This window comes from Capra hircus, chromosome 18 (assembly GCF_001704415.2).
Source record: "Capra hircus breed San Clemente chromosome 18, ASM170441v1, whole genome shotgun sequence".
NCBI lineage: Eukaryota > Metazoa > Chordata > Mammalia > Artiodactyla > Bovidae > Capra > Capra hircus.
This window is the reverse complement of record NC_030825.1, coordinates 59,128,925-59,143,910: the sequence shown is the minus strand read 5'-3', so window position 1 is coordinate 59,143,910 and position 14,986 is coordinate 59,128,925. Positions and strand designations below refer to the sequence as shown.

Genomic DNA, 14,986 nt, shown 5'->3' with positions numbered 1-14,986 from the left:
TTCTACTTCTCAAAGATGGCTTCTTCATTTCATACCATTGTGAGTGGAATATAGGATATATGTGATTTCTACTTAAACTTGTTGGGATTTGTTTTGTGTTCCAATATATGATCTATCCTTGGGCAATCGAGCCAGGAACTGTACCCATGGCTGACAACTCAGAGAAATGGATACCTTGGCGAGGGAGTAGTTTGAGCCACAGATTGGGTACCCCAGTCCTAGGGTCCTGTGTGTTTGATACAAGCCACATTGTCTGGTGGGAGGAGGGCTGGGATGAGAAGAAGAGCTATAGGAAGGTAGGACTATGCTCACGAGGAGCACACATTGATTAGCCCATGAGGCAGGGAAGACAGAGGTCTACTCGAGTAGCTGCTGTTTTCCCACAACCAACTCACCACACACCCCAGCCCCAGGGAAACGAACACACCAGTCCTCCTCCATCCATGGCACTGTATCTGGAGCAGTCACTGTGAGGGAAGAGTTGACGGAGGGACACAGAGGCAACCCACAGCCAGAGCAGAGCCTGGGTGGAGCAGTGGCAGCCACTGTTGGTGTTAATTCAAGCAACCCCCCAGAAGCAGCCTGGAGATCATATGACAGCTATTTCACTACAGCTCATTCCCTGATATCACATGCAAAGAACGGCCTACCTTGAGGAGCAGTTTCACAACAGTGCAGGAGTGACAGAGGATGGGGAAAGTTTAGAGACACAAGGGACTTTCTGCCCAGAAAAGACAGAGAGGTCTGATCTAGTGGCTGCAGAGTTTCCCACGACCACCTACCACCTACTCATGTGCCCAGCCTGAACACAGCAAATGCTTCTGCCCAACTCAATCCATGTCATTGGATCTAGGCGCCTACAACCAGAGAGAAGACTTCACCAAAGGACGCAGAGCAACCTGGTTCTGGGACAGAGCTCCTGCAAGCTGTAAAGAGCAGCTCCATAACAGGGTGGGGGCTGCAAAGACAGGGAGCGGTCTTCAACTGGGAAGGACAATGGGAACTTGCACTTGAGGCTGCGACAGCACAGCCATTGGCACCTACATAGGCAGAGCATCAGACCCCTGTCTGCCCATGGTTCCCAATTGATTCAGAGGTCTTCTTCCTCTGGAGAAACAGACCCACTGTGTGGAGAGGAAAAACACATGCTTAGAAGAAAGAGATTCACCTTGGGCCCGACCCACAGGGTTTCTGTTCCAGCACCTGACTGGATTAAAAACAAAAAACTAGTTCCTTCACTATGTTTCCTGCAAGAGACTTACCTCAGATATAAATCTGCAAAGAGACAAACACATAGAGACTAAACAACACACTACTAAAATATGATAGTGAAAGGTTGTTGTTGAACGACACAAAGACGCCAGGATTTTTGGCCTCCAGAGAAGAATTCAATACGGGGCCAGAGACGAGGCTTGATTGCTCAGAGCTTTTGTGTAATAAAGTTTTATTAAAGTATAAAGGAGATAGAGAAAGCTTCTGACATAGGCATCAGAAGGGGGCAGAAAGAGTACCCCCCTGCTAGTCTTCAGCTGGATGTTATATAGTCACTAACAGTCTGTTAATGAAAGAAAAGAATGTCTTAAAACTCAGAATGGCACCAGGCCCCTCATCCATAAGATGCATTTTGGGATAATCTTGACACTAGAGGATTCATGGGCCATAAAATGATTAACTTGAATCTTGTAGAAGGGTGGATTACCATACAAATAGTTTTGTTTACATAGATTAGGGGAACAATACCTGAGTATAACATACTGGTTTGTCAAGTAGGTGAGCCATTAGGTGGAACTGACTTGAAGACAGAGTTTGGGGTAAATGCATAGTACATTAAATAGCTTAAGACAAACATTTCCATAAGAAAAAAGCATTGGTTATCTCAAGGTTTGAGAATAGTTAACTTCAGGTGAAACCAGGTGTTATTATAGCAACACAGTATTTTAAGAGAAACCTCCTTTTAAATTTGTATAGAGAAGAAAAAAAGTTTGCTTCCTCCTGCCGTTTAAGAGAGATAAAAATGTCTGACACTTGCAGGCTATTTCCTCCATTTGGAGACCCCTGGCCTTCCTGCCTGTTACCCTCTCTATAGGTTCAAAAGATATCAAGAGTATATCAGAAATTACCAGAAGACAAATGAGGAAAAAAACACAACTTTCCAAAACTGATGGAACACAGTAAACACAGTTCTAAGAGAAAACTTTATATCAATACAGGCCTACTTCAAATGTCTGAAAAAATTTAAAGATAAAACCCAAATCCACTTCAGTTCAGTTCAGTTCAGTCGCTCAGTCATGTCCAACACTTTGCGACCCCATGAATCGCAGCACGCCAGGCCTCCCTGTCCGTCACCAACTCCCGGAGTTCACTCAGACTCACATTCATCGAGTCAGTGATGCCATCCGGCCATCTCATCCTCGGTCGTCCCCTTCTTCTCCTGCCCCCAATCCCTCCCAGCATCACAGTCTTTTCCAATGAGTCAAATCTTCGCATGAGGTGGCCAAAGTACTGGAGTTTCAGCTTTAGCATCATTCCTTCCAAAGAAATCCCAGGGTTGATCTCCTTCAGAATGGACTGGTTGGATCTCCTTGCAGTCCAAGGGTATCTCAAGAGTCTTCTCCAACACCACAGTTCAAAAGCATCAATTTTTCGGTGCTCAGCTTTCTTCACAGTCCAACTCTCACATCCATACATGACTACTGGAAAAACCATAGCCTTGACTAGACGGACCTTAGTCGGCAAAGTAATGTCTCTGCTTTTGAATATACTATCTAGGTTGGTCATAACTTCTTCCAAGGAGTAAATGTCTTTTAATTTCATGGCTGCAGTCAGCATCTGCGGTGATTTTGGAGCCCCCAAAAATAAAGTCTGACACTGTTTCCACTGTTTCTCCATCTATTTCCACTTAACTGACCAAATTTCTAGAAACAGTCTTTGATGCTCGGAGCTGGTGCACTGGGATGACCCAGAGGGATGGTATGGGGAGGGAGGGAGGAGGGGGATTCAGGATGGGGAACACGTGTACACCCATGGCAGATTCATGTTCATGTATGGCAAAACAAATTCAATATTTTAATTAGCCTCCAATTAAAATGAATACATTTATATTTTAAAAAAGACTGAATTGGGAAGAAATAGACAATCTTGAATTAAAAAAAGCAAAATGGCTGTCTGAGGAGGCCTTACAAATAGCTGTGAAAAGAAGAGACATGAAAGGCAAAGGAGAAAAGGAAAGATAATACCAATGCAAATGCAGAGTTCCAAAGAATAGCAAGGAGAGATAAGAAAACCTTCTTCAGCGATCAATGCAAAGAAATAGAGGAAAACAATAGAATGGGAAAGACTAGATATCTCTTCAAGAAAATTAGAGATACCAAGGGAAAATTTCATGCAAAGATGGGCTCAATAAAGGACAGAAATGGTATGGACCTAACAGAAGCAGAAGATATTAAGAAGAGGTGGCAAGAATATACAAAAGAACTGTACAAAAAAGGTCTTCACGACCCAGATAATCACGATGGTGTGATCATTCACACTCACCTAGAGCCATACATCCTGGAATGTGAAGTCAAGTGGGTCTTAGGAAATATCACTACGAACAAAGCTAGCGGAGGTGATGGAATTTCAGCTGAGCTATTTCAAGTCCTAAAAGATGATGCTGTGAAAGTGCTGCACTCAATATGCCAGCAAATCTGGGAAACTTGGCAGGGGCCACAGGAATGGAAAAGGTTCATTTTCATTCCAATCCCAAAGAAAGGCAATGTCAAAGAACGCTCAAACTACCACACAATTGTACTCATCTCACACACTAGTAAAGTAATGCTCAGAATTCTCCAAGCCAGGCTTCAGCAATACATGAACTGTCAACTTCCAGATGTTCAACTGGTTTTAGAAAAGGCAGAGAAACCAACCAGAGATCAAATTGCCAACATCCGCTGGATCATCAAAAAAGCAAGAGAGTTCCAGAAAAACATCTATTTCTGCTTTATTGACTATGCCAAAGCCTTTGAAGTGTGGATCACAATAAACTGAAAAATTCTGAAAGAGATGGGAGTACCAGTCCACCTGACCTGCTTCTTGAGAAACCTATATGCAGGTCAGGAAGCAACAGTTAGAACTGGACATGGAACAACAGACTGGTTCCAAATAGGAAAAGGACTATGTCAAGGCTATATATTGTCACTCTGCTTATTTAACTTATATGCAGAGTACATCATGAAAAATGTTGGGCTCGAGGAAGCACAAGCTGGAATCAAGATTGCTGGGAGAAATATCAATAACCTCAGATATGCAGATGACACCACCCTTATGGCAGAAAGTGAAGAGGAACTAAAAAGCCTCTTGATGAAAGTGAAAGAGGAGAGTGAAAACGTTGGCTTAAAGCTCAACATTCAGAAAAGGAAGATCATGGCATCCAGTCCCATCACTTCATGGCAAAGAGATGGGAAAATAGTGGAAACAGTGTCAGACTTTATTTTCGGGGGCTCCAAAATCACTGCAGATGGTGATTGCAGCCATGAAATTAAAAGACGCTTACTCCTTAAAAGGGAAGTTATGACCAACCTAGATAGCATATTAAAAAGTAGAGACATTACTTTGTCCACAAAGGTCCGTCTAGTCAAGGCTATAGTTTTTCCAGTAGTCACGTATGGATGTGAGAGTCAGACTATAAAGAAAGCTGAGTGCCGAAGAATTGATGCTTTTGAACTGTGGTGTTGGAGAAAACTCTTGAGAGTCCCTTGCACTGCAAGGAGATCCAACCAGTCCATCCTAAAGGAAATCAGTCTTGAATATTCATTGGAAGGACTGATGTTGAAGCTGAAACTCCAATACTTTGGCCACCTCCTGTGAAGAGCTGACTCATTTGAAAAGACCCTGATGCTGAGAAAGACTGAAGGCGAGAGGAGAAGGGGACGACAGAGGATGAGATGGTTGGATGGCATCATCGACTCAATGGACATGAGTTTGAGTAAACTCTGGGAGTTGGTGATGGACAGGGAGGCCTGGTGTACTGCAGCTCATGGGGTCACAAAGAGTTGGACATGACTGAACAACTGAACTGAACTGAACTGAATTAAAAACCTCCCAGAAAACAATATCCAGGACCTGAAGGTGTCACATGTGATCTATGAAACATTTTTAAAAATAACATCTATCCTTCTTAAAATATTCCAAAAAATTAAAGAGGAGGGGATCACTCTTAAATTTATTCTATCAGGCTATCTTTACAATGATATCAGTACTATAAAGAGATATTACAGAAAGTTACAGATCATGTTCTTGATGAATATGGTTGAAAAAATTTTCAACAAAATATTAGCAGACAGAATTCAACAATCTATAAAAGGTATCATAAATGATTATCACGTAGCACTGTTCCAGATATGCAAGGATGGTTCAAAATCCACAAATCAATCCACATGATACACCACATTAAAAAAAGGAAGATAAACACAAGATTGTGTCAATAGACAGAAAAAACCTTGACAAAATCTAACATCCATTCACGGTAAATACTCTCAGAAAAATGGGCATAGAGAAAATATATCTCCACATAAGCAAGGCAAACCCTCAGAGGTGGATATCTGAAAGCTTTTTCCTCTAAAATCAGGTCCAAGAGAAGGATGCTCACTCTTGCCACTCCGGTTTAACAATGTGGAAGTCCTAGCCACAGCATTTGGACCAAAAAGTAATGAGACATCCAATGCCTAAGAGAAGCAAAACTGTCACTACTATAGAGAAAGGATACTTTATATAGAAAACCCTAATGTCTCCACCAGAAAACTAATGGATTCAGTGCACACACACACACACACACACACACAATGGAATATTCCTCACCCCTTAAGAATAAAATTTTGCTGCTTCTAACATAGATGGACCTGGAAATCATTCTGTTTAGTGAATTAAGTCAGACAGAGAAAGATAAATACTGTATATTATCCCTTGACATATAGACTCTAAAACTAATACAAATGGATGAAAATAATGGTGTAAAAAAAGACGCTCGCATATAGAGAATAAACTAGTGCTTACCAGTGGGGAGAGAAAGTGGGAAGGGGCAAGACAGAGTAAAGATTTAGAAGTACACATTACTATGTATAAAATAAATAAACTACAAGGACATACTTTACAGCACAGGGAATATAGCCAATAGTTCACAATAACTTTAAACAAAGTATAACCTATATATTGAACCACAATGTTGTACCTCTGCCACTGCTATAATACTGCAAATCAACTATAATTCAATGAATGACATGAAAGAAAAGTTATGCATTGTGATATGTGGTTGTAATGGCAGTCACATTACAATATTTACATGTAACAAATTATCAAATCTTACACTTTAAATTTACACAATGTTATATGTCAAATATATTTCAGTTTTAAAAATCTGCTGAAATACATTATTCTTTCAGTGTATTTTTTATTGTACTTCACTTCAAACTGCTCAATTCTACATGAAAATATTTTAATGTGCTAATCTCCCCGCAAGACTCTTTCTAATAAATACTGCCATCTCTCTTAACAATGTTAACTATAAACTTGTAACTGGCTCCCAAATTCTTACCTGACTTTACCTTTGAGAAGTAACCCGGGTATTCTTTACTCTGTGAGGACATTAATTTCATCCATTTTATTTCTGACTACTGTACACACTGATCCATTTTCATGTATACTTTTATCTATAATTCCATACCTATTTCATTTGTGGGAAATTCGTTCTGTTAGACTGAAAGTAACACATTTGAACACTTTATGATATGCATATCATTTCAAGACATTGTTTATTGCATACATTTGTGAACTCCTTTTCTACAAGGAAACTTCAATGATATGATTTTTTATGAGGTATTCATATTTCATGACAATATATTTCAATTGGTCTTTATATTGAAGAAGACGCTTGGCATGTCCACTACATTATCTTGAAATTCAAAATTTAAATTAGGATTCTGAGGGTGAATAAATGAGCTGGCAATGGCTCAGTATAGAAATAAATAAAATTCACACTTTTCTCATAATAGTAGAGGACTTTGCATTTCTCATCCAGGCAAAGTAGAGCCTGTGTACACTGGAGTCACGGCTCATGAGCAGAAAGGGGCTGACAGTCGGGAAGCACGCTGCTATGATTACAGTCATGTTCACAAAGAACCAGCTGGGCTGAACAAAAAGAGCCAGAAGAACTTGAAAGATGGAGGAAAGAGTATAAAAGTAGACAAAGGTGCCCCCCAGGAGAAGGATGGTTTTAGTAGCTCTGGACTCAGGGGAGGACCTGGAGAAGGCGTCGGTCCTACGAATGTGCTGGACCTGCTGCTTATGTCTGTAGAGGATGAGAACCATGGAGCCTCCGGCCCAGAGCGTGAGCCCCAAACATAAAACATCAGGGAACGACAGCAATGCTGCATACAAGGCGTCTTTGGTTTTTTTATTCTTCTGGTCAGTAAGAATAGTAGAACAGCAGCCAAAATCTCTTTCCTCTGTGATGTTATTGTGACTCCATTTGCCAGTTATATAGATAGGAAAAATAACATTTACCAGCATTTGCAGGATCCAACACAGGAAAATAGAGGGAACAGTGTACTTGGGGGCTGTTACTTTCAGCACTGCCCACCTGGAGTTCCAGGGACTGATTGTGATCACCTGAAAGACACTCAAGAGGCAGATGCTACAGATGGACACTCCCCTCCCCACTCTGTGCAGAAAGAAGAGAAGTTTGCAGCCAAAATCACTGCGGATATGCTTCCACCCAAACACTGCCATTGTCTGGGGGACCCCTTTACAGAGGAGGACCAAGGAGTTGGCCACAATCAGGTGCTTAAGGATCAAATCTGTGGACCTTAACCTGTAACCCGTGACGTGAAGGACGATATAACTGCAAAGGAGTGAGAAATTCCCCAGGATTCCAACCACGGTCTGTGTTAAGATGATCATGCCTATTATGAAAAAGCTGCCGGCCATCCTCTCAGTTCACAGTCACTGGTACTTGTCTCGCGAGTTAGTGTCTCTACGGGAACATCAGGCGTGGGCTGCATGCATCATGTCCACTGAAATCCAATATTCTCCACTTATCCTCAGGTCCCACTTGGAAAATTTTGCTTTATGCTTTTCTGCTACTAGAAGCCTTAAAAGGATTCAATGTATAACACTGAAAGAGCACTTAAAATGCAAAATTACTTGCTGAAGGCACTCCATGCTATCACTTCATTCTTCACAAATCCACAAGCCTGGGATTTCTGTGACTTCAATATTTTCAGGGAAAGGTAACACAGAAAGGTTAGGTATTTGTTGAGATCTGCTGCACAGGGCAGAGTGAAGACTTTAGAAACTCATTAGGCTGGTCAAGAGAGTGCACTGAACTACCAGCTCTGCCAAAAACCAGTTAGTTGTATTCAAATAATAATCCATACCCATATTTAGTTTTGATTCCACAACTTCTTAACTTGATTTTAGACCAATGGTCTTTTATATTTTTATTATAAGAAGATTCCTTTTTTGTAAAGCTTTATTCTTTAGGGCATTATGTATTATGCATTAGGTTTTAGATATCTTAATACATATATATGGATTGCTGGCAGTAGAATATGGCATATGGCAGGAACCTGCCCAAGATAATGTAATGTCATGAAGATGAGAATGGCTCAGTATTGGGATGGTATTAGGATGCTTTTATGTCTGAAAAGCAGGTATAATGTACCTATCACAGGAATTATTGAATAAGCACAAGTAACATTGTAAACTTTGAGCCATATAACACTAATACATGATAAAAGAGTGCAAAAACTGAATTATTGCTATTTTCAATTCATATACTTATCTATTTGTTAATTCCAGAGCTAAGCAAAAATAGCAACAAAGAAATAATATTTGCGTATGCCACTGACATACCAGACATATGTGTAAAATAGCATCTGCAAGGCATGTATTCTTGTGTATTTTATAAATTCAGAGACTGGATTTTTGGATTGATAGCAGCCTATTTAAAAAAAAAAAGAATCAACATGCTAGGAGAGTGCCAGCTGCTGCCTCTAACTTACAATTACCACGTCAACTGTTCTTTAAATCTAAGAATGACAGTAACCTCACCAGAATTAACACACTACAGAGGTTTTCAGTTCAGGCAAAGTTACTGTCTACACTAATTGCATCAGACATCCAGGACTGGAGCAACCCTTTCTATTCAAGTCGTTTTCATTTAGATACACTTTCTGCATGGGATTAGATGATTTCTTCAGATCCATCATACATTTTATTGCAACCCTGTATGGATTGGTGGTAAACTTCTAGTCATCCTGAACATGGAGTCTATAATTCCTATAAGGTAGACTCAACAGTAGATTGATTTTACAAATGTATTTTACCACTTAAAATACAATTTTTTAAGTTGAGAAAAATATCTTTATTGGAATTATGCCATGTGTGCAGTTTCATTCTTTGTCTAGAAAAGGCTTTGATGGACATGAATGAGTTAAATCCAAGAGCTTTAACTCAGTGAGAAGCAAAGCTTTTTTCAGTATAGTTAACAAATAGCTTAAATATTACCAAATGATAGACCAATACTTATTTGCAAATAACATTTCCCCAATGTGGACTAGGATCCTTTTCATCACAAATATTTTTAAGAACCTTAAAAATCAGGTTTTGATGTAACTTGGATTGAGTCACAACAGAAACAATCAGAGGATTACATTTGATTGCATGAAGGGTCTTTAGAGATTGCTGTGGGTTCTAGAAATCCATCTCTCAATATTAGCTCAGCTCATGCCTCAGACTTACACCATACTGCCCACTGTCGGCACTGAATCCAGTTACTACACAGAAGATTGCCTTTGTCTGATATGATCTCTTCTCCAGACTCTTGATCTGACTTTCTCTTACAGACTCTTCTGCTTAGAATGAGATGGAAAATACTTACCTGACACCTTCCTGCTATCAGGAGAGTGGGCTTCCTGGTGGTCATTATACCCAGTGTCTGTGTGGGAAGGAGGCAACTGGATCCTGAAATATGGGTTTGAGATGCTGTGTCCTCCCCTCCCCTCCCATCAGAGCTGCAATTATCATTTCACCTGCAGCAGCAATGGGAGTGCAGGCCTGGGATCTGAGAACATTTCTGGAAACTTTTCTCTCAGTTGTTAATTACTGGAAACAATTACAAGTTTCTAGTTAACACCCTTAGGAGACTAAAGGAGTGTTTCTAAGAGCCTTCTTAATTTCCATGATCCCTGGGGGCAGACAGGGTCTCACATTGAGGAAAGCGGGACTTTCTGAAGTCACACACTTAAGGGACTGGCATAAACTGTGTGTCCCTCTGCATTCTTTACTTCCCTGAGATGTTTCTCTACCCTGAAACCAGAGCTCTCCTAATCTTCAGACAGTTAAACTGAATGATCAATTAAAGTGTTGTTAGAGAAATGGAATGGGACAAAATCCCTGGGAAAAACATTCAAAGAGATACAAGTAAAAGGAAGAACAGGACACATCACTCATTATAGAAAATGTCAGCACAAATCAGAGCCAGTTAATTGGATGCTTTGCATAAATCAATGCCAATCAATATGGAGATGTTGTAGGAAAATTTACTTTATGATTATTCACCTGCATTAGCAATTTGAATCAAACACAGAACAATATGGGGCTTCCCATATTGTAAAGCATCTGCCTGCAATGCAAGTTCAATCCCTGGGCTGGGAAGATCCCCTGGAGATGGAAATGGCAACACACTCCAGTATTCTTGCCTTGAGAATTCCATGGACAGAGGAGCCTGGTGGGCTACAGTCCATGGGGTTGCAAAGAGTCAGACATGATTGAGCAACTGACACACAACAGAACAATATACATGGGAAAAAATGAGAAGGTTCAAAATGAGTGTCTCACAAATGAGCACTTAGGTCTGATGGCTCAACAGACAGATTCTACCATTCTTGTAAATATCAGATGAACCAATGCTCAATTACTTCATTCAAAGAGATAAAATAGTTACCACAGTGCTCTACATTAATTAATTAATTGTGCTATTTTTCCAGAATGAGCACTTGGTACTCTGATAATTAAGAAATATAAATTAGGACTTGCAAGAAATCTGTTTTTTTTTTTTTTTCATAAAATACATCTACATTTGATGCAGCATCATGATGCAATCACTGCCAATTTTCAAGTTAGGGATTTGGAGCCATACTTGGTGGTCAACCAAGTCTGCACACAAACTCATTTAAACACAGGCAGACGCAAACACCCATGTGCATTAATACTCACATACTTATGTATATAGTACTTGCACAATTATAGTTTAAAGCTCACAAACACTTGTGCACATGCTCACCACACACAAACTCACATCTTATTCCTAAACACATGACACACATTCATATGAACTCACACGGTCACGTTCACCTTCATAAAATCAACTCACCTGGTCCCTGTGTATCTCTGGACGATGATTTCATATACAGAAGAACAGGTGTATCTCCAGACTTCTGGATGCAGGAAAAAGGCATCCTTTCCTCTGCTTGTAATCCTTTCACCACAGACAATATTTGCTATAAGCTGCCTTAAAATTGGGCTTCCCTGGTGGCTCAGCTGGTAAAGAATCTGCCTGCAATGTGGGAGACCTGGGTTCGATCCCTGGGTTGGGAAGATCCCCTGGAGAAGGGAACGGCTACTCACTCCAGTATTCTGGCCTGGAGAATTCCATGGACTCTATGGTCCATGTGAGCATTACCTCCTCATGGGTCAGTGGGTAAGAAAGATAACATGTTTCAGGGTATACCAGTGAATGGGTATGTATTCATACCCAAATAAAACCATGGTGGAGAAAGCCTGGAGTGAAGACATAAAGTCTGTATGGAAACACAGAAGAAGACCCTGAATAGCCAAAACAGTCTTGAGAGGGAAAAGCAAAGCTGGAGCTATCTTGCTCCCAATTTCAAACTACACTATAAAGCTACAGGCATCAAAACAGTGTGGTACTGACACAAGATCAATGGCCACATAGATCAATGGAACAGAATAAATAGAACAGAAATGAATCTACACTTACTGGTCAATTTCTCTATGACAAAGGAGGCAAGCAGATACAACAGGACAAAGACAGCCTCTTCAGTAGATGGTGTTGGGAAACGGAACAGCTACATGCAAAACACTCAAACTGAAATAGTTTCTTATATCATATACAAAAATAAACTGGTATATACATACAATGGAATATTATTTAGGCTTAAAAGGAGGAAATAATGATATATACCACAACATGGATAAACTTTGAGGATACTATATAAAGTGAAATAAACCAGTCACAAAAAGACAAACACTGTATGACTCCACTTTTATGAGATATTTATCGTAGTAAAAATCACAGCAATAAAAGCAGGAAGGCAGTTGTTAGGGTACTGAGGAAGGAGAGATGGGGAGTTACTGTTTCAGTTTTGCAAGATGAAATGAATTCTCTATCTTGTTTTCTATCTTCTCTTTTGATGAGTAGAAGCACTTAACTTCAATACAAGCTCATTTGTCATGTCCTCCTTTATAGTCGATATTTTTGCTCTGTTTAAGAACAGTCTTTTCCTATTAGAGCTCAGAAATGTTCTCTGTTTTCTTCTAAAAACATCATTTTATATCTTCAAAATTTACATCAGCAATCTATTCAGAATAATTTGTTATATATGTTAGTAACAACTTGTCTCTTTACACTTCAAGATAACACACTTCCACTTCTTCTGAAAATGCTGTGCTTGCCTTGCTTTTTATTTGCTGTCATCTATCATTGCCTCATCCAGTTTGACATTGCCTCACCCTTGGAACTGGTTTTCTGACAGATTTCCTGATGATCCCATCTCTTCTTGTCTCTTCCAGTATTTACAACCCCAGTGTGCCACAGTCAGTCAAGTTTAGTCTTGGGACCAGAAAGCTTCAGTGGGCCTGTTTGTTTAGAAGGTTGATTAGGCTCATGTTTTAAAGGGAAAGTTGCACTGTGCTGAGAGACAAGTTTTGCTCTAAGTTTCTTCACGGCTTGTGTCAGCTTCTGTCCTAAATTATCTTTTCAAGAACTTTTCATATAACAACCAGCTTCAGATAATGTCTACAGTATATTCTCCAGGGAAAAGGACAGGTTAATTACTTGATCAGCATAATAAAAACAATGCTTTCGTCTGAGGCAAAATTTGGGCAGATTTGTTCGTAACCAACATTAAAATATTTGGATTTCTTAACCTTCACATCTTCACTTATGATGTAAACCTATTATGCGTGTTTTGGGCCTCTTTTTATCACCTCTGAGAAGCCTGATACAGACAAGAAGAACAAATGAAAACACAAAGCTCTTGCTGTTCTTGTGCCACGAATAACAAAATCTTTCTTCTCAGACCCAGGAGTCTCATGCCTTCTGACAGCATCCATGAAGTTGACAGGATAATTTGTTATCTTGCATGTAGGGTAAAATCTAAGACATTTCTTCACATTCTTTAATAGCCATGATGATAAGGATGTAAGGCTGAGAGAGACATCACTTTCTCACAGAGAAAATTATAAAGATCTCACACAATCTTGGTTAGGGGATACGAGAATGCTTCCTGGAACAAGTGGAAATCTTCTTACCCAAGTTCTGGGTAATGTGGGAAAATGACAGTTCTTTCAACAAATGAGCCTGGGAAAATTGATATCCACATGCAAAAGAAGAAAGTTGGACCCTTACTTAACACTACATACAAAAATTAACTCAAAATGGATCAAAGACCTAAATGTAAGACCTAAAACAATAAAATTCTTAGGAGAAAATACAGGGCAAAAGTTTACATTAGACTTGGCAATGATTTCTTTGGATTTGATACTAAAAGCACAGGTAACACAAACTGAACCTTCCTGAAATTTAAGAAGCTTTTGTATATCAAAGACAGAATCATCAGAGTAAAAAGAGAATTCACTGAATAAGAGAAAATATTTGCAAATCATATACCTGATAAGACATTAATATCCAAAATATGGAGAAAACTCTTAAACAAAAACAAACAAAAAAAAAAACCCAGAAATAACCCAATTCAGAACTTGGGAAAGGACGTTTCTCCATAGAAGATATACAAATGACAAATAAGCACATGAAAAGATGATCAACATCACTATCCATCAGGGAATGCAGATCAAAACTACAATGATATGCCATCTTGCAGCCATTAAGATAGCTCCTATCAAAGCAATAGAAAACAACAAGTGAAGACAAGAATGTGGAGAAATTGGAAGGACTTCTATGCACTGTTGGGCAAGAAATGTAAGATGGCACAGCCATTGGAAAACAGGATGGCAGCTCCTCAGGAAATTAAAAATAGAATTACTGTATGATGGAGCAATTCTACTTCTGGGTATCTATACAAAAGAATCAGAAGCAGGGTCCCAAATAGATGTTTGATAGCTAAAACATGGAAACAACCCAACAGTTCATCAATAGATGAACAGATAAGTAAAAGACAGTATAGACATAAAATGTAAAAGAAAGGAAATTCTGCAATATAATGCAAGGAGAATGAAACTTGAGAAATGTGAACAGGAAAGGAAAATCTCACCAGAATGTTGTCGGGTGACCAGCAGGGGGAGCACTCACACATGTACCGCTGGATCGCAATACAGATCCCAGCAAGAAGAGATGTTACCTTGCATTTTGAAGTGACACTACTTTACTACCACCACTAGCAACAGGAAGCCAGACAACAGCTCAACCAATGAGAGACTGTCACAACTCAATGAAAAGCCACTGCACTTTGAACTCCCAGTTTCCTCCAATGGACTTTTTGTTTATAACAGCCCCTCGCAACTGCCTCTTCTCCTTTATAAAAGTTTCCTCTTACTTGCTTTACTGGACTTCTGTATGTTTCGCCAGAGTTTGCTTGTCCCAAATTGCAATTCTGTGTTGCTCCTGCATAAACCCACTGGTCTGGTAAAATGCTGTTTTGTTGTTTTCGGTTAACAAGGGCATTATGCTAGGAGAAATAGACCAATCACAAAA

At 39.6% G+C, this 14,986-nt stretch overlaps 1 protein-coding gene across 1 annotated transcript; it reads right to left on the bottom strand.

Moving 5' to 3' along the window:
* Nucleotides 7,143-8,143, bottom strand: LOC102182824 (vomeronasal type-1 receptor 4). The gene is given in 2 exon segments (XM_005692902.2): nucleotides 7,143-7,178; nucleotides 7,180-8,143. Coding segments are annotated over 2 exon segments (816 nt in total). The 5' UTR covers nucleotides 7,960-8,143.